This window comes from Plasmopara halstedii (genome assembly GCF_900000015.1).
Source record: "Plasmopara halstedii genome assembly, contig: Scaffold_672, whole genome shotgun sequence".
NCBI lineage: Eukaryota > Oomycota > Peronosporomycetes > Peronosporales > Peronosporaceae > Plasmopara > Plasmopara halstedii.
In genome coordinates, this window is record NW_020187589.1 from 609121 (window position 1) to 632524 (window position 23404).

The 23404-nt window shown below is 44.8% G+C and overlaps 7 protein-coding genes across 7 annotated transcripts; 4 read left to right on the top strand and 3 right to left on the bottom strand.

The window, feature by feature from the left end:
* Positions 1 to 8924: 8924 nt before the first annotated feature.
* On the top strand, positions 8925 to 9585 carry PHALS_13739 (agc protein kinase; the record flags this gene model as incomplete). The annotated part of the gene is made up of 2 exons (XM_024729550.1): positions 8925 to 9480; positions 9536 to 9585. 2 exons carry the CDS (start codon positions 8925 to 8927, stop codon positions 9583 to 9585), a joined length of 606 nt encoding a protein of 201 aa, XP_024579916.1.
* Positions 9586 to 9896: 311 nt separating this feature from the next.
* On the top strand, positions 9897 to 10487 carry PHALS_13740 (agc protein kinase; the record flags this gene model as incomplete). The annotated part of the gene is made up of 1 exon (XM_024729551.1): positions 9897 to 10487. One exon carries the CDS (start codon positions 9897 to 9899, stop codon positions 10485 to 10487), a length of 591 nt encoding a protein of 196 aa, XP_024579917.1.
* Positions 10488 to 10552: 65 nt separating this feature from the next.
* Positions 10553 to 13471, bottom strand: PHALS_13741 (atp-dependent dna ligase iv; the record flags this gene model as incomplete). Its single annotated transcript, XM_024729552.1, has 1 exon — positions 10553 to 13471. The coding sequence occupies one exon, from the start codon at positions 13469 to 13471 to the stop codon at positions 10553 to 10555; it is 2919 nt and encodes a 972-aa protein (XP_024579918.1).
* A 51-nt stretch (positions 13472 to 13522) lies between these two features.
* On the top strand, positions 13523 to 18826 carry PHALS_13742 (dna polymerase lambda-like protein; the record flags this gene model as incomplete). The annotated part of the gene is made up of 16 exons (XM_024729553.1): positions 13523 to 13540; positions 13595 to 13627; positions 13706 to 14653; positions 14960 to 16064; positions 16129 to 16229; positions 16291 to 16631; positions 16698 to 16903; positions 16972 to 17045; positions 17124 to 17447; positions 17529 to 17630; positions 17760 to 17871; positions 17977 to 17999; positions 18064 to 18231; positions 18292 to 18507; positions 18585 to 18617; positions 18686 to 18826. 16 exons carry the CDS (start codon positions 13523 to 13525, stop codon positions 18824 to 18826), a joined length of 3945 nt encoding a protein of 1314 aa, XP_024579919.1.
* A 215-nt stretch (positions 18827 to 19041) lies between these two features.
* PHALS_13743 (uncharacterized protein) lies at positions 19042 to 20271 on the bottom strand (the record flags this gene model as incomplete). Its single annotated transcript, XM_024729554.1, has 5 exons — positions 19042 to 19407; positions 19469 to 19603; positions 19658 to 19762; positions 19843 to 20079; positions 20152 to 20271. 5 exons carry the CDS (start codon positions 20269 to 20271, stop codon positions 19042 to 19044), a joined length of 963 nt encoding a protein of 320 aa, XP_024579920.1.
* A 402-nt stretch (positions 20272 to 20673) lies between these two features.
* On the top strand, positions 20674 to 21624 carry PHALS_13744 (uncharacterized protein; the record flags this gene model as incomplete). Its single annotated transcript, XM_024729555.1, has 5 exons — positions 20674 to 20731; positions 20804 to 20922; positions 20988 to 21169; positions 21237 to 21306; positions 21361 to 21624. 5 exons carry the CDS (start codon positions 20674 to 20676, stop codon positions 21622 to 21624), a joined length of 693 nt encoding a protein of 230 aa, XP_024579921.1.
* Positions 21625 to 21820: 196 nt separating this feature from the next.
* PHALS_13745 (glycosylphosphatidylinositol-anchor transamidase) lies at positions 21821 to 23367 on the bottom strand (the record flags this gene model as incomplete). Its single annotated transcript, XM_024729556.1, has 9 exons — positions 21821 to 22174; positions 22243 to 22378; positions 22438 to 22502; positions 22587 to 22631; positions 22694 to 22758; positions 22823 to 22896; positions 22964 to 23055; positions 23115 to 23210; positions 23272 to 23367. 9 exons carry the CDS (start codon positions 23365 to 23367, stop codon positions 21821 to 21823), a joined length of 1023 nt encoding a protein of 340 aa, XP_024579922.1.
* Positions 23368 to 23404: the final 37 nt, after the last annotated feature.

Below are 23404 nucleotides of genomic sequence, written 5' to 3' on the forward strand. Positions count from 1 at the left end.
AAAAGAATTTATGAGGGAGAGATGTCGGTTGTTCCCCCCTCAAGATGAAAGTAACCTGTCGACATGTGTGTACTGAAAAGGCGAAGGAACCAACGGCGGCTGTATATGACACTACTCCTACTAATACAGTGGCCGAGTCTCTCGATTGATCTTCCATCTGTTTCAACCACTGCGACGCTTCGCAGAGACCTAATTTGACGGTATCTTGTCCATTTGAAGGACACACAATATAAACCCTATACCCTCAACCCTCGACCCTAGAGCAGAGATGACAGATCTAACAAAGAAGTGCACTTGAAGCACCTCCGTGTGGTACTGGGATGTATGGGTGAACATTCATTGCAAGCGAATCTCGCAGAGTGTATTCTCGGTGCTAACGAATACCGGTCCTCGGTTGTTATGTTTGTGAACACGGTGATTGTGCAGACCCAGAAATAGCCGAAGCAGTTGTGGAGTGGCCGACGCAACGTAGTCAAAAAGATTTTAGGCAATGGATTGATTTGTTCAATTACCTACATCGCTTCTCGCGTAATTACGCGGACATGGTACGCCCGATATCATACTTGCTGAAGAAGGATGTACCCTGAGAGTAATCATCCATTTGTGGAGAAGCATTCACCAAAATGACCAAATGATACGAAGCCGTATAGCATGGTGTGTGACGCTTCTGAGTTTGCAATCGATTGTTCATTATTTCAAAAGGACTCAGAAGGACACGATCGTGTCGTGTCATTTCAATCGTAACAGCTTAAGCCAGCAGAAAAGAACTATCCTGTTCGGACAAGGATCTTTTACAAATGCAATGTGCACTTATGAAGTTTTGTATTCACCTCTCAAGTTCAACTTCGTTTGACGTCTACATGGATCACGCTAGCTTGCGTTATGCAATTCAGTCACCTCACTTGTCACAGCGAATGACTAAGTGGTTTCATTCTTCGCTAAATACAACTTCACTGTCGCATACAAGCCAGGGAAACTCACCGTGCTGGCAGACGCATTGTCACGTCGTCCTGATTATGAGCTAGGTCGTATCAGCTATATCGAAAACGATGTATTTGATATGGTACGTCGAGCGTATGTTGAGGATGGACAGTGTGACCTGGTTATCAGAGCACTGTCATCGAGTGATACGGAATTCCATGACAAGCTTCCTGATCGCTTGTAATCAAGGTTGCATCGTTATGTACGAATGTAAGGCATCCTTCACTTTGAGGTTGCACGTGACGACGAGCCACGAATTGAGGTTCCCTACAACGATGATTAGAAGCACAATATAGTGTACGAGGCGCAGGATACGCCGATGGCCGGTCACTTTGGCCGTGAGAAGACTCTCAGTGCCCAATTTTGGTGGCCCCACATGTACCAGTGGGTTGCACGATACGTGAAGACACGCGATGTGTGTCATCACGTGAAGAGCACAAGACTCGCGGCAATTGACACTGCAGAGTCTTCCTGTTCCTACTAATTATGGGAAGCCATTCGGTCTCGACTCTATTGTTGGTTTCCTCGAGAATGCTGACGACCACAATAAGGTGTTCGTCTTTGTTGACAGACCCAGCTGGATGGCTCACATCGCTCCGTGTAGCGATTCGATCAATACCGAAGGTTTGGCTAGACTGTTCATTGATCATGTTTATCGCAACCACGGGTTGCCAGACGCCAAATGCCACCGTCTCCGATCGTGATTCATAATTCACGAGAGGCTTTTGAAAAGCGTTGTTCCGAATTCTTAGCACTCGCTTTGATATGTCCACAGCGGCACACCCGTAGACCGATGGGCGAATAAAACGTGCCAACCGGGCAGAAAGATGATGTGTTGCAAAGTTTCTGTGCGAAAAATGCCGCGGAATGAAGTTTGTTATTACCATTGATTGAGGTTGCCATGAACAATTCAATTCATTCATTCACTGTGTTTATGTCATGGTTTATGAATGGCTTGCGGCACCCTCATATACCAATTCGTGCGATAGTTGGTGTCTCTGATGTAAGTGAAGGAGGGACTCGGCAAATCATTGCCTCCCATATTGATACAATTAATGATGCGATGTGAAGCGCAAGTACAGGGGCGCCCTGGATTTATTCATCAGTGTGAATGTGATCACACGGGTTCTTTGTAACGGGGTTACACGTACCCTTGTATGAAAGGGTGGGTCACACAACAAAGGTGTGAATAACACAAGTTGGTATAATCACACAACGGTGCGGCTACACCATAACAAGATGCCACGACGTGGTAGAACTGCCAGTAGTTATGCATATAAATTAGGCTTTACTGTTTAAACCTAAGGTTCAAGATAAAGGCGGCTCTGCTGCAACTCAAAAAATGAATACAGTCTCAATTTGAACCGAAGTGTACATTTGCCTTGGATAAAGGTTCTAAGTACTCTTGGAGGTAGCGGTTTGCAAACTGCTACACTCGTACTGGTTCCCGTATAGAGATAAGGTCAGTGACCTTACCTTAGGTTCGCGAAGCCGGTAGCGTGATGACGCAAAAACAATTTTGCTGAAATTGAAAATCGAAATTTCAAACAATTCTGAGGTAACAGTAGCCCAACAATTTTAGAGATACGAGCTTTACCCCTTGTGGATGCGTCGACAAAAAAGGAGTACGCAGATAGATGAGGTGATCAAGGCAAACCGTTTTTTTAGTGTGGAGTGTTATGTACTACTTAACCTACCAGACGATGCGGCTTCGTGCTTGATAAGCTCGGAGCTATTACCTCGCTAGTGGGAATGCCTACACTATCGACCTGCCAAGCTGGCTAAGGACCCATCCGACGTTCTACGTAGGGCCCTCAAGCCCTTCCATCGCGACGACGCAATTTCTAATCTGGATAGCGTAGTCTTATTCAAGGTGGCTTTAGAGCCACGGCTTCGACACGAGGGTCGAGGGTTAAACAAATTGACTTCGGCGCCTCAGCATCGCCCTTCAAATGACGAGAATAATCGGAAACGACCGAAACAGAGCGAGATCGCTTGGCAGGAGGCCTTCATCATCAGCGGAAGCAGCCGCAGCAGGCTGGAGAGCTTGCTTCAATAGGTGGATCCGACTCTCGATTGCGTCCCCAGGCACGTTTTCATGCTGCCATACGATGTCGCAAACTTCGCGAACGACCTATCGGTTATCCTTCACGCGTTGTCGTGTCGACGACACGCGATGGGTCACCTCGATCAGCCGCTGATTTTTCAGAGAGAGAAGCTTCGCCACCTTCGTTAATCGCAGCTGCAAGGCGGACGAAGGCTGTGGGCCAATCACAGGAGAAGCAGAGAAGACGACCGCCCTGACCAACTCACCCTCTTCTTGTTCGACATAGGAATCGATACTACGACGTCGAGAACGTGGTGGTGGAGAGGAACGACCGCGATCGGAAGGAGCCCTTGGTGAAATGGCTGGGGTATCCAGCGACCGAGAATACGTTGCATCCTCGTACGCGTATTCGTCGCGACTGCTTCAGTATCGTTCGCGTGTTTGATACGTGTCTGAGACAATTTCCGCTTATGGAAGTTGTCCTCTTCTGTCTCTTTCATCGTGAAGCCGTCTAATGACAGAGTGCACTTCGCAAAAATCCTCGATATCAGATAAGACTTGATTCTGCGCTGTCAAATGCGCAAATTGAAAGCGCACATCGCGCACCTTTAACAATTCAGCGGCGGTGCTTGCGCTTTGCAAACGGTGGATACCCACGAATTTGGTCCCATATACCTGCGCCCAGAATCGAGTGTCGATTACCTGGATGGAATCCAGAGTAGATTGCTGGACAAAAATTATACGTGAGGCTTCGTGGCTTGCCTCCGAAACGAGTAATCGGTCCGATGGCGCAAAAATACGCGACTCGCGTCATCAGTCGAGCACCCATTTTACGAAATAGTTCGTCGAACGCTAGGGTGGACGCACCACGTTCGTCGTGACGATCAAGCTCACGATTGCGCGAATGCGCTGAATGACGTGATACTGAAATTAAAATCCAAGTTTGATGGTGATGAAGATCGCATGTAGAGCAAGCGTTTTGTTGTTGCTCTTGCGAGGTGGGCCAGAATAATACGAAGAGCGGAAGAAGATTTAAAGTAAAGCTAAAAAATGGGTAAACCCACCTTTAGGTGAATGGCTCTTTAATGGACCAGGTCCCATTACATATGTTGTGTGGACCACTTAGTTTATATGAATAGCATTAATTGTACACCCTGTATAGTTGTATATCTCGAATCAGTTCTGATGTATTAGAACTAGAAGTACTTATCAGGTTAGAGGGGTTGAGAGACTATTGGCCTTATTAATAAATGTTACATCACCTTTCCTCCTTTCTACGCAAGTCAGCAGCCCGCAGGAAGCGAGAAACAGCGGTGAGGTGTGTCAGTTGACTTAATTCTCCCTAAAAAAGTGTGTGTAGACTGACGGGCAATTCCCGTTAAAAAGCATAATCTATGGCATAGACTGATTTCACATGCGTAATGAAATGAGCCATCCGTTTTCGATAGAGCCACAATCGAGGCTCTTAAAAGGCTTTACTTACGGCCTTTAAAGTCGCATCTCCTTCCACAATCCAGCACCCATTGACATAAATTCAGAGAGATTGGTGAGGGATCGTGCCATGTCGGCGTGATTGTAGATTAATTGTGCAAGTCGCGAGCAATTTGCATGGAGTGCTCTTGGAAACAAATACCTGGATAATGTACAATTGCATTTATATTCGCGAGATCTGCGACAAACAAAACGTTTTTTATAATTGGTAATCGCTTATCAAAGCACATACATGTGAAATTTGCTCGCAAGTGTTTATGTGGCTCTCCACACCCGACTTCCATAACTTGCACAACCATGAAAATTTATTGATGAAATGGTTTGTAAATAGCTATAATGTGACCTAAACAGCTATGTCACCAGGAGACGAAACGTCACAGCTACATTATACAGTCTCTTTGGCGTGATTAGCCACTTACCGCTCTGTGTAGTTATTGCAAGAGAAATCGCTAATTCACTCCAGTAGGAGATCGTAACCACGGTGTTAATTTGCAGCTTAAAGACCAAACTCTTTCTCCTCGCTATTGCTGAGGTTTGTTGCGAAGATCTTGAACATCCCGCTTTTCAGTATGCCATTGTGGCACGGTTGTTATAGTCCGCAATCAACGCGACGCCCACACACCCATTGCTTTCTCAAAAGCGATACGGCAGGCGTGGAAAGTCTTGGTCTCGTTTCTACATCTTCTATGAAGTTGGTTACCGTTACCGCCTCAGGGAGACAGTCTGATCCGACTGCGGCGATAAACTTTTAACTCCTGAAAATTGTCTGTTAATTGCTTTTTCCAGTGGCGGATTTCGAGTGCACCCACGGCATCTATTGTTCAAATTGTCCCACGTAGGGAGCAGCTCTTTTCTTAAGGTATTGTTCGTTAGCTCACTTTGATGCGTGCGCTATCATAAATTAGAGACCGCGAACGCAACGTGCTGTCGCTTCTTTTGAAGCATGGCAATTCTATGGCCATGTCGCCTTCCAATACCCGGAGGGTTAGATTTTCTTCCGACCAGCCCTTAAAGGCTCAGACGATTGACGTTGACGGCCTCACGATGTAGACCATTTTCCACCGGCGTTAGGTTGGGGCGCTCCTAAACGTGCCTCATTAGTTGGTGAGCGCTTTCAGGCAAGTGATTACAGCTCCGACCCGTTGGCAACCGTTTCCTGATTCCATCCCGACCCTATCGATACGAACTCATTTACCGGAGACAGATTCACTAACATTATATATCCCATCCTCGCAGAGAATATAAACCATCAGGATCGTCAGTGGGAAAATTCACGACCAATTTCAACGGGAATCGAGCTGCCTTATTTTCTAGCTCAATAAGCCTAGAACCGAGAACCTCTACAGTATCTCAGTGTCCAGTCAGCTCTGGTTTTAAGGAGTTCAAATATGTTGAATAATGCTAATGATATTAGTGTTTATTATATACATTCTTATATCTTTTATCGGAAGGCTGATTTTACTTCTGGTGCGCGGCAAGTAGCCAACATCAACCACATATTACTTTTTTTGGAGTTCCATCATCTTCGTGAATATCAATGTTTTCGCTACTTTTAAATTAATTTAATTTTCTCTGGCCTTCACTTTTGTGGGACTAGCCTCAAAATCCGTGCGTCCGGCAGAAAAACCAAGAGATTGCATATTATCTGCGTCAACGACACAGCCATCTTCGCGGATTTTACAGATGAATGCAATCGAGCACAGAAAGTGATAAGTTATGATGTCTACCTCTGATTTCGCGCATTCTGTGCAAATTTGAACATATTTATCGTCGATATGGATCTGTGTTTCTACATGATGAAATCTTAACCACCGCGGGACCAGGAGACTAAAGTTGATGGTGAACCAGATAGTTTCTTGTTTAAACCCAGCCACTTCCATAGAACCTCTCTTGTAGTCACACTGCAGCAAGAGGCAAATCACTTGCTCGCATGAGTATTAAGAAAAGCCCATTGACTAAGAAGTCGAGAGCGCTGTATAAAACATTCTAACATTCTTGCTGCAGCAGATCTATTCTGAGAGTTATTGTCAGAGTCTGAATCGTAGCCGTTGAAAGTATGCGAAAATCACCATTTGATATGACCTTTCCGCTACAGATAGATGGTGTCGAGTGGAGAAATTTACTCTCTCTTACCAAACCCAAAAAGATTTTGCGCAACAGTGCATATATCATCACGCTACCCCCTCATTAGAGGCCATTGGTAATAGCAGTTGGTTTTAGGTACAATCTCTTGGCATACACTGTGATCCGGAGACAATACCTGTGAAGGATCTCAAGTAACCACGTCAAGATTTTTTCCCAACAAAATAATAGATTTCTTACGGGGAAATGATCCGCTCTTGATACCTCGTGCTTGTCGGGCGTCCGCTGTGACAAGCATATTGGTGACTGATGATGCACTTGGCTTCTATCAGTACTCAGCTGCTGATTTCACCTTCTCGTAACTTCTAGCATACACCCCCTGAGAACTTTTATGCTTTACATGAGCTCCAATCTTTGTTCGGGATAAAAGACTTAAATTCCGCTGATTCACGCCAGCCAGCTCATTTGAAAATACGTACCACCATTGGCGAAAAATCAGTGCAGTTTTTGAATCTTTGCACGATGGTCACGCTACTCAGTTTTACTGACTCGGCTTTACCGACACACCAGGGAACGAATGAGTGATTCTTAGTAACATCCGGGCAAGGCCACACGACACGCAGCTTACAATCACCTAATTTTTATAGGCTCGTCTCAGAGGCCGCGACTTTAGCCGCTCCAATTTGTCCTGATGGGGGAAACCTTGGAGACCGCGACAGACGGTCTCTTTCTATTATACAACCTCTCCGATCGTGGTTATTCTAATCACCCTCTTCCTCGACCGTTTGAATCCCAATTTACCGTGCCTTTGTCCATTTGAACCTTGTTGTATATAACACAATTTGACCAAATTGACAATGTTAAAAATACACAAGATCACTGAGCTTGTTTCCTCACATACTTAAAAATATTTCAAATAAAATTAATTCTAAATGTTTGGACTTCTGAAAGAGCGAAGCAAGCTAGATAATTAGTTACGTTAGAGGCTCTCGATCCTAGTTGGTGCGTACGAACCCAACCAGTGTGCGTTTACTAACGCGGACTCCTTTAGTCGAATCTTTCTCTGTGCAAAGTTCATGGCAATCCCGATTATCAATCGGATTAGCTTTATATCGGCACCCAATACGGGATTTCAGACTTCAGTGATAGATTCCAATTTATATTAAAGCAAGCAGTGCTCTTTATACCATGAACTGGAGGTATTGGTACAAATTTTTTTTGTAAGAGGGCGGCGCTGGTCACAAACAGTCCCTCATACACAGCACACACGCTTGTGTGATGAGGAAGCGATTCCCAACGTGGAGGGAAGAAGAAGACTTAATGCCTTTAAGGCAAATTTGCAGCTAAGTTATTGGCAAATTTCAATCAGTACTACCGGTATTGCCGGTGGTTGTGCTCCGTCATTTTGCACAAAAATGTAAGAAAAAATCAAGTTAATTTGTCCAGGTTTGACATTCTATTCGCTTGTTAATCAATTGTAGTTTTGTTATCTTGAAATCTTATAACCTAGCTGTCTCACATTCAAAGCTATTTGTCGACAGGCTCAAACTGACTAGGGTTCATCAATACTCTGCAATTCCCCCTTCTCCGTGCCCATCCATCCAGGTAAACTAAACCTCTCTTATACGATCGAGTGTATGCGATGTGTAAGCTGCTAGCCAGCACGCAGATGACTAAGTTCGTTACCTCTTAGCTAATAAAGATGCGAAACGGGCTCCCAATACCTTTAGCATGATGTCCTGCACGCATAGTTTCTGAGCTCTCTACAATTGCCTTACAAAAAAAGGCAATACAGACAATAGTTTAGTGTAAGCTAGAGAACAGCTAGAAGCTTCAAACTGAGTTATATGCATGTAGGATACGTTCAGCGAAAACAACTTTTTGTCTTGTAGATGCGATTTGACATATAATCAGCATTGTTTAAAACTGATGTTTTGCATTCTGATGCGTAAAAGAGGCGGATTGCCCGATGGATACGCAGGAGAAAAACAAACATGCGATCTTCTGGTAAAGCTCGTCCTTTCTCCAATCAAACTTAGTAATTATAGCACTGGATATTCTATGAAAAATTCACACAAGCCATTGGTGGGGATAGTCGGTCCTCCATCCCGTCTGTTATCGTATTCGTGGGAAACATATATTTTGCGCCACCCATCTGGTCACAGCTGCAGTCAGCCAAATTGTTGAGCAATAACCAGGAGCTCAGTGCCTCATTCGATGCTTTGCTCTGCCCACAGCACAAGCCATTAGTCGCATAGAATCTGACGCAAACGCTGGAAGAAGAAGCAGCTGTCCTATAGGGTAAAGAACAAGCACGAGTCAAATGGCGCCACTTTCAGTCAGGGCCAGCGTAGAAGCGGCAAACAAGGCTTGCAAAGGCCCCAAGGCGGCAGTGGACGAGAAGTGGGCAAATGTCAAGACATGGACATTTGCACAACTGCTGGCCAGTTCTCTCGCCAAGGTCTCACTTGAAGACGTCATACAGAACGATTGCAACTCGCAAACGGATGGAATGACACGGACTAACGGCAAGAGCAAGACAACTTGTGGTAACAATGATGACTGGAAATGCTCTTACAACAGTCTTAACGCCCCACTAACAACGTCTGAGGCGGCTACGAAGAAAAATGGCAATAATGACTGGGACTGCTCATACAATCTCAAGCCGCATGCCACTCGCTCAACGTTTTCGGCATCATCATCCTCAAGCACACTGCTGTCAGATGCCGAAGGGAGCCACTCAAGACACTCACTAGACGACGTCTTGGAACACGAGGAGACCGTTATCAAAGATCGAGAGTCAGAAATGCGCCACGTGTTCGATATTGTTCGCATTATTGGCTCGGGGTCTTATGGCACTGTGCTACTCTGTCGCTTGCGTGCGTGTTTTAACCGCCTCTATGCTGTCAAAGTCGTTTATAAAGCGAAACTTAGCACTATTGATGGAGACACGAACGCCGCGCGTCAAGTCCAGCGCTTGCTAACGGAAAGGAAAATTCTTTCCACGGTAGATCATCCGTTTATCACCAAAATGTACTGCTCATTCGAAACTCCCGATGCGCTCAACTTTGTGCTTGAGTACTGTCCTGGTGGCGATATGTATTTTTTACTTGAAAAGTACGCTCAGCACCGTCTACCTGAAGCTCACGTGCAATTCTATGCTGCGTCAATCGCCTTAGCATTGCGTTATCTTCACGAACGTGGTATCTTGTACCGTGATCTCAAACCTGAAAACATTCTTCTCGACGAAGCAGGATTCCTTCGTCTCGCAGACTTTGGCCTGGCGCGTGAGCACATGAAACGAACAGAACAGATCTGTACAAGTTTCTGTGGATCAGCAGATTACATTGCTCCTGAGATGATTCGAGGTGACGGCTACGGATTAGCTGCTGATCTTTGGAGCTATGGTTGTGTGGTGTATGAACTGTTGACGGGATATCCGCCCTTTTACTTGCAGCATGATCGCGCTCTACTATTTCATGCAATTGAAACGGATGAGCTAAGTTTCCCGAAACACTTTTCGCCTACTCTTTGCGCTTTTCTTTCGGGTCTTCTGCACAAGGAAGCGCACCAGCGTCTTGGTAATGGACCTAATGGAATGCAAGAAATCTTTGACCATCCATTCTTCGCTAATGTCAGCTGGCACCGTCTGGAGACGAAGCAGGTGGCTCCACCTATTGTACCTAAACTGACCAGCAAGTTGGATACCTCAAACTTCGAAGACCAATTTACTTCGCAATTAGTTGAAGGCCACCTTGTGTACGAAGAGCGAGACTCACAAAGTGCTCTCACAGACGAGGTAGACAATAGCTTTTTTTTTGGTGAATTTGACTGGTGCGCGGATGCGACGCAGTTTAAAGAATACGCCAGCAATATACGTACCTAGCACCAAAAGTCCATTGCATGGTTCAACATTTTAGAACACGCAGCGTTATATTAAACATACCGAAATTACAAGTGCATGACGAAATCGTTCACAGGAAGTTGACACTTTTGCTCGACGCAGTTTTTAACCCATTCCCTCGAGACAACAGGAGGCACAGGCAGGCCTTGATGACGCAAGTTCCGAATGAGAGGTGCAACTTGCTTTACTTGAGCTGGGTCAGCAACGACTACATGGGTGACAGAAGAGTCAATTGTGCCGCTGATTATGCCTCCGTAAAGTCTGAGCTGCTGCTCAAATAGTTTCATTTGCCCTACTAACAGAAAGTCAGAATCTTCGTTCTCGTTCAAACATGACGGAGCGCTGCTCTGAAAGTAAACAACACAGTGAGATAAAAAAGTGAAAGCACTATCCATCGCTTCTGCTTCCTCTATCGCCAAATATTTCAATTTAAGCTGCCACGGAACGTTTAAAACATCGTCTTCGGTCGACATTGACAGCTCACGCAAAATTTGTCGTAAATTGCCCGGACTGAGATGTTCCGTGAAGTGATCTCCGTACCGATCATATTCCTTTGCTAGTAGTTCTCGCTGTATATTGGTTGTGAATATATAATCTGTTGCCTTAATGGGCACCAAGTGTGAGGCTGACACACATTGGAACACCCATCGAATGTGCACAATGTTAAAGAGCCCCTGTTTTCTTAAATTCGCAACCTTCAAACCAGCGTCTCCAGAGGCGACAACAAAATGCGTAGACCCGACAATTGGATTTTGCACAACGATACCCCCAAACAAATGTAATAGCTTTTCGACACCCTGTTTCGTTATATGCAAATCATTTTTCTCTTTTATAATCGCTGGAAGCGACAACTTTAGCTCAAGCGGTGGCACTTGATACTTTCCCGGTACCACGCAAAACTGCATTCCTTCGAAAACATTGCGCTCTAGCTCGATACCCTCCAATTCAGCCCGCGAGTAATCTTCGAGGACGCCACTGGGTCGCCATTTCGAGATAGTTTCGCGCTTCTTAATGCGTTTTGGCAAACTTTTTTCCCCAAGAGCTACTTCTGAAGCGCGTTTGGTTGAAAGGCTTCCACGTGCTGCATTCAAATCTTGAAGATCAATGCACTGATACCATTCTTTGTCGTTGCGAATGGCTTTGCAACGAGGGAATCGAATTGTCAGCCCAGTTTGGTATAATGTCGTGAATGACAACTCGAATCCGTAGACTTCAAGAATCTTAGAACGTCGTGGGTCGATCCAAACATCTGGTCTCAAGTCGCTCTTCTGTGGTTTCCAGCCGTTTAAATGTTGTGGAATATTGTTATCATCCCACGGCTGCCAATAAGGTGCCAATTCTTGTCGCATTTGTTCAAGCTCCTCCAAGTTGTACCCAGTACCCACCTTAGCAAATGTATATACTCCTGGACAAACCGCACCTGACTTCATCACTTCTGCCGCACCCTTTTCATCCAACGAACGAGCAAGAACACCCAACAAAAAGACTGATACGTTGCCACTTCGTCGTCTTCCAGTGCCATAAAATCCACCAACAATGATTGTATCTAGGTCGGTAGTCATACCAGCGTAATCTGGCTTCAGCTTCAACCACTTCTTCGCCTTCCTACTGCTTTCTCCGCACATGTAATGCGCTTTAAGATCTTTTATAATGACGCCTTCACCTCCGTTGGCTATCTGTGCATCAACCTCCGCCATAACCCTGTCATGCCTTTCTTTAGCAGACATTTCATTAACCAGCTTCTGCTCGATGATAATAATTCGATTATCTAATGGTTTGAGAATCCGGAGCAGCAATTTACGTCGCGCATGGAGCGGCAACCCCATTACAGCAGCAATTTCGCCCGGACCCCTAAAAACTTCACGAATCAGTGCTTCGGCTTTCGGGCCTCCACCAAGGTAAACTACATCCCACACAATGTAGCACAACCATCGATTTGTTGCTTCACCTTTACGCACTGCAATCGCTGTATTTTTTAATAATCCAAATTCACGCAAACGATACTCTGTATTGTCCCACACCATCATCTCTCCGTCTAAAATACAATCAATTCCGGGCTCCAGTTGTGACAACACGTGCGGCTTAATTGATGGCGCGTAATCTTCTGTGTAATTTACTCCGTTCCTCGATATAAACTGCACTTCTTTTTCTCGAACATGACATGTTATTCGCTCTCCATCTAGTTTCGGCTCCATGACAAATGCATCAGCATTGATTGCAGTGATGCATTCTCCAAAGTCCACACGTTTTGCCAGCATTGGCGTAAATACTTGAAAGGGTTCAAGCTGAGGAACATACCTCACTGCAGAATTGCGTAGCTCTCGACAGATTTTATGCAGATCGTTTGTATGATTATACATTTCCAGTGCGTCTGGGTGAATGAAACTCAAGACGCGTTCGTGTCTAAGTCCTATCTTCAGATCTTTAAGCACCACACGAATAAGCCACTTCTGCTCGTCAGCAGCGTATTCTGTCGCAATCTTCATAAACATCTTCTTTCGAGCTGCTATCGTGTCTGCTCGCACTAATTGGTCCAACAAATCGTTAACATCTCCCAAAGTGTGTGGCTTCTTAGATTTAGCCCCTGCGCCTTGATAGAGTACGACATCAAATAAAACGGCGGCGAAGTCTCCTACAGACTTGCTATCTACAATTTTGGGATCGTTAAAGTGCTCGAGCTTTTGTGCATCCTTGCTTATTGGTGCTAACCCAAGAACGTCAATATATATCTTTGCAATCTTCTTTTCCTTTAACATGTACGTGCGTTCGCGGTCCAGTTGGGGCAGCAGAAGACGAATGAGCGGATACAGATCACTTTCACCCACCTGGGCACGCAAATTTGCACTAAATATAAGATTGAGTTTCATATCATTCTGGTTTGTGGCCTCAACGGCCTTCAGCACAGAGCAAAGTGCCGTGAAGGATAGTCCTGACGCTGCGCTCTGGTCGATGGTTGTGTCCATCATACAAATGTATTTGATTCAATCGAAAAGTGGGTTGGACCCTGATATGAGACGATGTTTGCAAAAATCATTGTAAGTTACATGAGCATCGTACGACTTTGACGAACAATATTGATATAAGGAAAGTTTGAACTCCATTCCAGTTTTGCTGATTTGCAGGTAAGCTACAAAACATGTAGATGAATGAATCATTGAAGCAGTTTCTGAACCTAGGTACATGTAATTGAATTTGTAAAGGGATCCTCGGTCTTTCGCAACTTGGTCATTGAACAAGAAAACGTCATGTGGGCAAGCACCATCTTTGAGGTCTCGAGCGCAGCATACGAACTTGCGTCTGTAGTGACGGACGTGATACTCAACTACGAGTACATTAATCGCAAGTGGTTGGAGGAGTATATTCTATCCATTGTGTTTCTTGGCGTGAATGGCATCGTTATGGGTTTAGTCGGCTTATGTATTGATCACGGTTATCCAAATCGATTTTTCTACAACAAATTGATCAACAGGGTGTTTGGCTTTTGTATTGGGCTACTGCAAATGCGCGTATTCATTGAGACCATATACACCGCCATTTTAACATTAAAAAGCGGGAAAGCCAACAAATTTGTGCAAAGAGGCGAAAACTCAACTGAAAACGCAGACAATTCGCATGTAGTTACAGTGGGTGGGCATGTCGTCAACGACGCGCTGAGAGAAAAAGCCAGGCAAGAATTATTGTGCTTAACATTCATTCAGGCTATCGTGCGTGATGTTCCGCTGTTCGTACTGCAAGCAAATGCCACAATTCACTATCGAAAGTGGAGGCTCATTGACCTTTTCACAGTCATCACTACATTTATTTCACTATCGTATGGCATAGCTGCATTCATAGCAAAAGAAGATGGAAATTGCATGAAGTTCTTTGCATTTGTGTTTCTTGTGGGGCAGTTCGTGTTTCGTCTAGGAGCAATCTTGCTTTTAGCGATGACCAAAGGATTCGCGATTCTCGTCTATGGGATCGTGATAATCTTGTTTGCCATTTTGTGGACGGCAAAACTTCGCTTAGCATACCCAAGTTTCCGCCTCATTGACCAACTACCTCGCGCAATGATTTTTTTCCCGCTCTTCACATTATTCGTTATCGATGGCACGCGGCTGACTGCTGAATACGGATCAGCAGTCTCTGCTCTTCAAAGCAAAAAACTGGTGCTTCTGCATCTTTGGCGGTGTCTGGAAAATATTGTTGGTATGGTACTTGCTATCATTCTTCCACGTTATACTGATTTTGGAGTCAGCTCTGACGCAACAGTATTGTTCATTGGAGGAATTTGCCTAGGTATCTACCTAATATTGGCTTACGTATTTTACTGCGCTCCGAATCGTTGTACGAAGCGTAACTCCGACGACACAGAGAGAATTTTAAGTGAATCTCCATATACAATGGGGCTCAATTAGAAACATAGAATTGCTCTTGTAAGACAATACAATACAATTTATATATGCTATTGTTAGTGCTGTCCACGTCGCCAATCCAATTCCACCTATCAAAGTGAAGTGGTGATGCATCCCATAGCTATCAAACTACTCTCTGCGCAGCAGAAGCGCAAATTCTTTGACCAGATCGATGAATTGTCACGTTTATCGAGACATCGACGAATGAAGTCGGATGCACTTGTAAATTCTGAAATCATCGAAACCTCGAGTGGGACGCGGCGCCAAGCGACGGCCTGCTTTTCCGAAGCTGAAAAAGAGCTACAAAGTAAATTTTTAGAAGGAACGAGAAATATGCGCGACTTAGAGAAGCCTGGTGCGTTGCAACAAGACCAACAAAACCAAGCGTCTCGAAAACATAAGCCCGATGGCCCACATTCCAAGAAGTCACAGCGCGTAGCTGCAACTACCATTGTGGATTCTAGTTCGCTGCTATTATGTGACAAAAAGGTTTTACTGGTCCCAATTGGGCCCGACATGGGTCGAAAACGAGTAGCAGTCTTGCAGAGCATAATTGAAAATCTCGGAGGAATTTTACTGGAGTTGACATTGAAAACGGGTTCGAGAGCAGCTGTTGGATCGGGAGGTGCTGCCATTGTCAAGTGGGATGAAGTTTCTTTGGTCATTGCAAGTGCACTGCTCACAAGAGAGAAGGCAACAGATTTTTTGGGCATTGAAAACTTTCCCCCACCTAAGATTGAGGTTTACACGCCAGAATGGTTGGTGTATTTGCAGCAGCAGCATAATTTCCCGCCTGCAGGATCTATGCTGACGTGGTCCGAAAAGCAACAGATTCAAGAAGCAAAGAGGCACGAACAGCATTGTCAACAGGTGGCTAAACAACGTGTGGAAAGAAAAAGAAGAGGTGACGACAGTGACAGTGATGAAGGCTCGGATTTGGAGAATTCAGGTACGCGGCAAATTGTGCGAGCGCCTCCTGTTCTAATCGACAGTGAAGAAATCCGAAAGCAACAACAACAGCTAAGCGAAAAGGGTCGTAAGCTTGTCGAAGAGCGCACACCCATTTTCTATCGGAACAATCCTGGCTTTCGTCCTATCAATGAAACTGCAGTACCAGACTCGAAAATAGTGAAAGGCGAAGGTTTTATTTGCCAACAATCATCAGGTGAGCTGCACTATCCGCTCAATTTACAGGGGTCTGCGTTGAAACAACTTCTATCCTTTAACAGCCGTTCAGCAAAACCTCAATGCTCATCTCACCGACCCACTAGAGGAGTTGATGGAGTTTTTTGATGTTGAAAGGGATGTATGGCGGCAGTATATGTACAAGGTAATCCTTGATTTCAAGGACTTGAAATTCGTGCTTGGGCTTGATTTGCTGTTCGTTGTAGAAAGTAGTGTCAAGCCTGAAAGCAACTCGCCACCGTGTATGCACGGTGAAAGATATCAAGGATATGCGCTGGGTGAAGGGGCGATTACGAGATAAAATCATCGAGATTCTTGAGACCGGTCGCTTGTCTAAGCTTGACGTCAAGAAAAGTAACCCAAGATTGTGTGCATTGGTTGAAATCGCTCGAGTATGGGGCGTTGGCCCTGTTACGGCAGCAAAACTTTATGGCCAAGGATATAAGTCGGTAGCAGATTTGCGAAAGCCTGCTGCTGCTGAAGTGCTAACAGCGCAGCAACAAATTGGTGTGAAACACTACGAAGACATCTTGTTAAAGATTCCGAGGTGCGACACATAGTAGATCACAGCCAGCGCACGTGATCAATTATTTAACAATTGTGGCTTTTGTAGAGCTGAAGTGCACCAGATCGAACAAATAGTTTCGGATGAAGTTCACAAGATGATTCCAAATGCTATTGCTGTGGCATGCGGCTCATATCGTCGTGGCAAACTTTCATCTGGCGACTGTGATATACTTGTCACGGATCCAGATGCTGATACTTGTGATATTCTACCAGATCTACTCAAACGTCTACATGCTTCGGGATTTCTAACGGGTAAGTGTGATAAGAGATGTTAATTTATCCTTCTTGAACTTTATTTCTCCCGATGTCGTTTATTGTAGACGATTTGACACACTTTCAAAAGCAAAAAAATGGTGGTTGTGATACCTACATGGGTGTATGCCGTTTGTCCAAGGTTGGTATAATTTATACATCATGACCTTTTTTTATTCTGCCGCCTTTATTTTTAATGTTAATGAAAAAAAACGTCCAGAATCTCCCGCATCGCCGTCTGGACATCAAAGTTTACCCCCGACTTTTTTTTGGATTTGCAATCCTCTATTTTACTGGAAGTGACCATTTTAATCGAAGTATGCGACTCTATGCAAACAAGAATGGCTGGAGTCTGTCGGATCGTGCACTAACTCGAGTGGTGCGAGTGAATACAACGAAAGTGCGCCTTGGAGATAGTGTTGTTTGCGAATCCGAAGTGGATGTTTTTATCGCATTGGGGTTAGAGTACAAAGATCCTACCGAACGTAATTGCTTTGACATAAAATTTATCGAAGAGGACGAAGCGAAACCAAATAACCTTGATGTGATTTAAACTCATAATTGCATTTTTTAATACTGGAGTAATTCTACCGATATCTATCTGATTTGCCAATTATTAAACAAGCTCGCGATGCCGCTGTTCCTCGCGAATCTGGCAATGTCCAGCTACTTTTTGGCCTTATGCTATGTTCTTATCACTGCCATGACCGTGAATAAGTACCTCGAGGTGCGAGGAGTTCTCAAAAGGCATCAGCACACGACATGGAGCACCGTGCAGCTGTTGATCATGAGCATAGCTCTGGGCTCATTCTTTCGGTCGGCGACCTTTTCTACACTTTGCATTTTTGACTCCCAGGCCAACGCGGATCTACCCACGGGAATCTCTGGTGTAAATCCGTGGACACAGGGAAAGTTGCCGCCCAATTTTCGAGGGGACGACCCCGAATACACGGACGAAGCTCCTCGTGGTAGGCACACAAACGCGGAGCTAGACTTTTACAACAAAGTGGTGGCTGTGCTATTTAATTTGCCAGATTTTCTCTTTGTATCATCTTATTTACTGCTGGTCTTAGTTTGGGCTGAAGCCTTTCAGTCGGTTGGTGTGATACATTTGAAGGTTGATCGAAAGTCTGATGAGTATTTGCACTACTTTGGTGTAGTCACGACGTCATTGGTTTTCTGCAGCAGTGTTCAGACGAAAATGGATGATTTTCTATTTGGTTTTCAATGGAGGATTATACTTGACACAGCTCGTGCTATATGCAAGTCTATTTTTGATCGACAAGAATGGGATCTTCGATGACGAAAAGCAAAATCATCTAAGTTTCGTACGTAGATGTTGATTTACTTTAGGGCAGGGTTGCTTCACGTGAGTATTGCGTACGCAGATTCCCGCGATGATTTTCTACTTGGTCGCGGCAGCAGATTTATTTTTACCAATTATTATTTTCTCGACCTGGCTGTATTTGACTTTGTCACTGTCGGGATTTCCCTTGAAATCGCGTTCTGCGCAGATTCGTTTACAACTTGTGGGCCGGCTCGTCATGGCTTGGAGCTTCGGCCGGATATTATACAGCGTCATGACGCTACTTACATTCACGAAGGTAGCTTCTCTGATAATCATTACGATCCCTTGAGCTGCTGGGTATCTTTCTCTCAATATTTTGAGTTAATGTGATAGGGATGGTTCAATGTACACCGCGAAAACGCTTCGGTACCATATTTATAAAATAGATTGAAGATCGCGGAAATTTGTTGCTTTAACTGACTGTATTTCAGTAGACTCAGGCAATGCTGCTCGTTATCGTGTTCTTCGCTGCTGAACTGACGCCAATCTATCTGACGCTTGATAAGCGGTTGCTCGCGGTGCTGTCTGTGGAGGAATATGAGCCGCTTCTGGAAGGCTCAGAAGTATACCGATAGGAAAAGTAGCTGGAGCCAACGTCAGTAACGAAAGTAGGTAAGCCTCAAGCTCCCTCGACAATTGCGATTTCTCAACGAGCAACAATGCGACAAAGCAATAGTAAAATCTGGTGACTGACAGCTCATTATTGGACAACACGTGGGGTTTCCGACGTTATTTATCATGCAATTCTTGTCTCTTAACATTTTTTACATCTTACAACCTCCTAAGAATATTATGCAACCGAAAAGTCGAATATTGGATGAATGACAAGCGACTCCCAGTCTACAAGCTGAAAGTATGACTCCAACATAGGCAAGCGGTTGCCAGCAACTGCCGAAGTGCTGCCGTATTTGCCACGGATAGATAAGTCGAATCCGCACGTACGCCTGACAAACTTCCACATAAAGCACTCATCCGTCCACACAAGGTGCTGAGCATCATTCGAAGGTGGCACGACAGACTTGCTAATGATAGCAAACGTATCTCGGTCAATTGAAATCCGACACACAAGAGTCATTGCGTGGCGTGGAAAACTTTCTCCAATAAATTGGTGAATATTGCGCGTCAAATACATATTTTCATTTAGCTTCTTCAAAATCTGATAGTGTTATAGCATGTCAACATCAAAACACATAATAATTTTTTGAAATACCACGTACACAAAACTTGCTCCTTCGGCGGTGCAGCAACTCCTGCTTGGCTTCATCGTGAAACATCGCCCAAGTCTCGTTGAAAGCACGAGCCATATCACCTCCCACAAAACTCTTCTCGGAGAAAGTATGCATATACATAGACTTGGATTCACGCTTAGTCTGCCAATCCATGTATGTGATGGCCTCTCCACTTACTTGATACTCCATCATCTCCATAAATGCCTCTTGGGACGTCTTCTCTAGCTCCTCATCGGACGGGTATTTTACATTTTTCATAAATTGAATGCTGTCAGTAGATGGCTTATAGACACAAAATAATCGCATGGCTCCGTCAGTTTCATCTCACAGGTCTAGAAGTATCATCCTTCCTTTGCACGTACCGGCATGGCCTGCTGGATCTTTTCCGCAAAGCGTTGACGTTTGCGATTTTCGCTTAGCAAAAACTCTTTCTGACGACGCAAGCACTTAGTAAGCTCCATGACCTCCACGTACTTCTCAATTTTGCTGGTACGCTCAAGTGGTAGGTTGGACTTGTCCTGATTGGCACGAGCCGCGATACGACTTGCCAGCATATTTTCCAGACGCACAATTTCTAACCGCATCTGCTCACTATCCACCTATGATACCATGCATAATATAGCACGAGTTAACGAGGCCACGGCGAATCCCAACAAGAACACAATACGCACGCCGTTTGAGCTTTTGGAGTACGGACGAGAAGCCAAGTTGCCACCTTCGTATTGATCGTCACTTCCATTAGTTCCTAGCAATGCGAGAGCATATTGGTCGTTGCCCAGGTCCAGCGCCATCGACGTCGAAGAGCAGGTAACGAAGGAGTTGGTGGGCTCCTGCTCTGTGCTTTTCCTACATTCTGTCTCCTCTCTCCGCCGTGAACTTCAAACCGCATAGCCTGAAACACCTTTTAATATTAAGTATTATTTTTAATATGCATAGGCTTAAAGCTAAAAAAAACAAATGGGCCTGTAAGAAAAAATATTTTTCTCGTGTCGTACAGTGCACATAACCTTGTTGTGGAACACATGATATTGTGTATTCTACTCTCTAGATTGCCCATCTCCATTGCCGCCCCGTCTGCGACTATTCGAAGCTCCTCAGAGGACGTAACTCGCCGAGTTCAAGCTCAAGCCAACAAGCCAAAGTACCTGTCTTCCGCTGCCTGTGACTTCTGTACTCGTATCTGTTGTTAACTTATGGGTGATAAGAAGAAAAAAATATCGCGTTCGCCTCTGGCCGCTGCAGTCTACAGCGGTGCGCGCGAAACACAGCCACTACCAGCTTCAACATCGAACTCTGACAGATTGTGATTCACATGCTCAACAGGATCCGTGGTAAGCAGTGACGGCCTCAGTGTAGAGAGTGCTACACCGTTGAGTTTGGAGGCCGAGTGGACCCCATCTGTGCATTGCAAGCAGTACGGTGTCGGTTTGCAACCCATTGTTGTACGTCCCAGCATTAAATCGAACCTGAAAAGCGAGATACGCATAAAATAGTTTGTTCGATACAGAAAGTGCGCAACGACTGGACGCCACTTAACACGCCGTATACACCGCAGCTGATGAAGCTACATCTAAAAAGGCATGAGGGTTACGACGAACGGGATGAGTACGATGAACGCCCTGGTATGCAGCTGGTAACGATGGTCAAATCTAAGATCGTGCTTGTGATGCAGCCTGTGCACAAAATTCGGTGAGTGTTGCCTCCGCTCTTTTCAGTTGAGAAGTGTCCGACAACTTCTTGATAACATATTTGGCAGATGCACAGTAGATCATGTTGTAGGGATGGTGGTGCCAAGAATAATCCAAGAAGCCGTATTATTTTCTAAGGTTTGCCTTTCCACGTCATTTGCCCGTACTTCACTTATCGTTCGCTATGTCCAGATGCGCCCGTGGATCGCTTGGCATTTAACGGCCATGGTGTGTGTGCCGTTTGTTATGCTTTTGTGTCCGATGCTTATTGCGCTTAGCATCTGCACGTCGCCTATTTGGATTTTGGGTGTCGTAGTTTTATTCATTCGCCTTCTCACGCGAAGTCACTTTCCTACCGAAGAAAAATTTAGTCCCGACTCGGAGGAAGAAGAGGAAACAAGTCCGCACCACCCGAATTCGATATATCGACGTGCGCACCTCACCAACCACGAGTAGTGATGATACTGTTTGCTGCTGGATTGGTTCATCTCAGATTAGTTCATAGTACTATTTGATTTATTCTTCCTACGTCTTTTTGCTAAGCATTTGCTTTTGAAAACGCGTCTGATAAAAAGAAATGCATTGCACAATGCTGTGCCGTTTTGGACTCTAAACAGCAGCGATTACTCCAACGAAAAATTCGCTTCTAAATTTAAAATCCGACGCATTTGTCGGGTTCAAGATAAGCATCATCGGTTTTTACCGCGACGTTGGCCTTTGCGTCAATAGTAGTAGAACTGACAAGTGTGGGCTTGATCGGATAGGCTTCCTCGTCGAAGTGCAGGTACACGTCAAGTATCGAGCCGAGAAAGTCCGTAATGGGCACCTCAGCGATAGAGCGGCCTAAAATGTCGGCTCGATATTCAGGCGTAGAGTAAAGCATCTTTGGATCATAAAAGCTAAAAAGGTCTCGAAGGGTTTCGTTGCGGATGGAACTGCCAACCTTCATGCGCTGCAGATAGTCGAGTGTCGAAAATGTAAAACGATCAATGACGGAAAGACCCAGCTGCACCGAACAAGAATTTCAAACGGTGAAAGACAGTAACTAATGCATGTTGTCAACAGCATTTTTACCTCGAAATCGGAGTGGTGGGCGTATGAGTTCTCACCCGTCTTTGAACTACCAATTGTTACCACCTTTGGGGATTTGATCGCATTGGACAGCGATTCTGCTTGGCAGGTGTCGACCATAAAAAAAATTTCATTGTAGCTGTGCACGCTCGCCGAGCAATTAGTTTGACTGATCGCTGACGCTTATGACTAACTCACCGCTTCTTTACGTGCATCTCTTGAATAGAGTCGGCAAGATCCTGACTTGACATTTCTTCAAAATCCTAACTTGGTCAGAAACGTGATGGTATTAAGAATTGCTGGTCTCATCGTCGTGTTGTCCTTTACTTTGAGGATTTCATACGCACCTGAAATTTCAAGAACCCATCGCCGCCGTGACCAGACATATATAGCTGTCAATTGAACCCATGTGAGCAAAAGGGATTGTAACGCCGGTAATATAAAACTTTCTCACAAAAATGTTACTATTCTCATCCGTATCCAGTTTCTTTGATGCGGGCGTCCCAAGCTCATGACGACCTGGTCGGACGATCTTGATCGCATAAGCAAGGCTGCTTACACCAATATTAATTGACTTACTTACCCGTCAAAACTGTGATAAAGTTGGCCACCGAAACCTCGGAGCCGCGATAGTCTACCTCGACGTTTTTTCCATAGCTGCATTTTAACCAAATTTAATCAGCAGGTGCAAGTAGCTTCCAAAATTTGCATAAGGTAACCCCACAGATTGAGTTTTTGCGTTCGACTATTAAATACTTGTCCTGGAAAGCAGTTTCGGGAATTGCACGGCATTTGGTCCGCCAGCATCAAAATGATCTACATAAAGGAGTCGCACCGTCACATGCTACAAAAGGGCTGAGTCTTTTCTTATTCACCTGACTATCTGGGATCCCATGACGTTTAACAGAATGGTACAGAGATAATGCATTGGCGATGTGTCGGTAGTTACTCCAGAAGCGAGAAGTGTCTACCTGCAACAATCGTTACACGAAGTATATCTGACGTTTTTATAAAAGTTTTTCTTACGATTACCGCCCAATTATTCGTGTGGCGGCGATTTTTTTCCTCTCCGCAAGCGCAGCTCATTACGAGCAGTAGCGGGACCCATAAAGAGAGCGTCGTTCGCATTATTTCAGAAAATAAATTATAGTAACATATATAATTG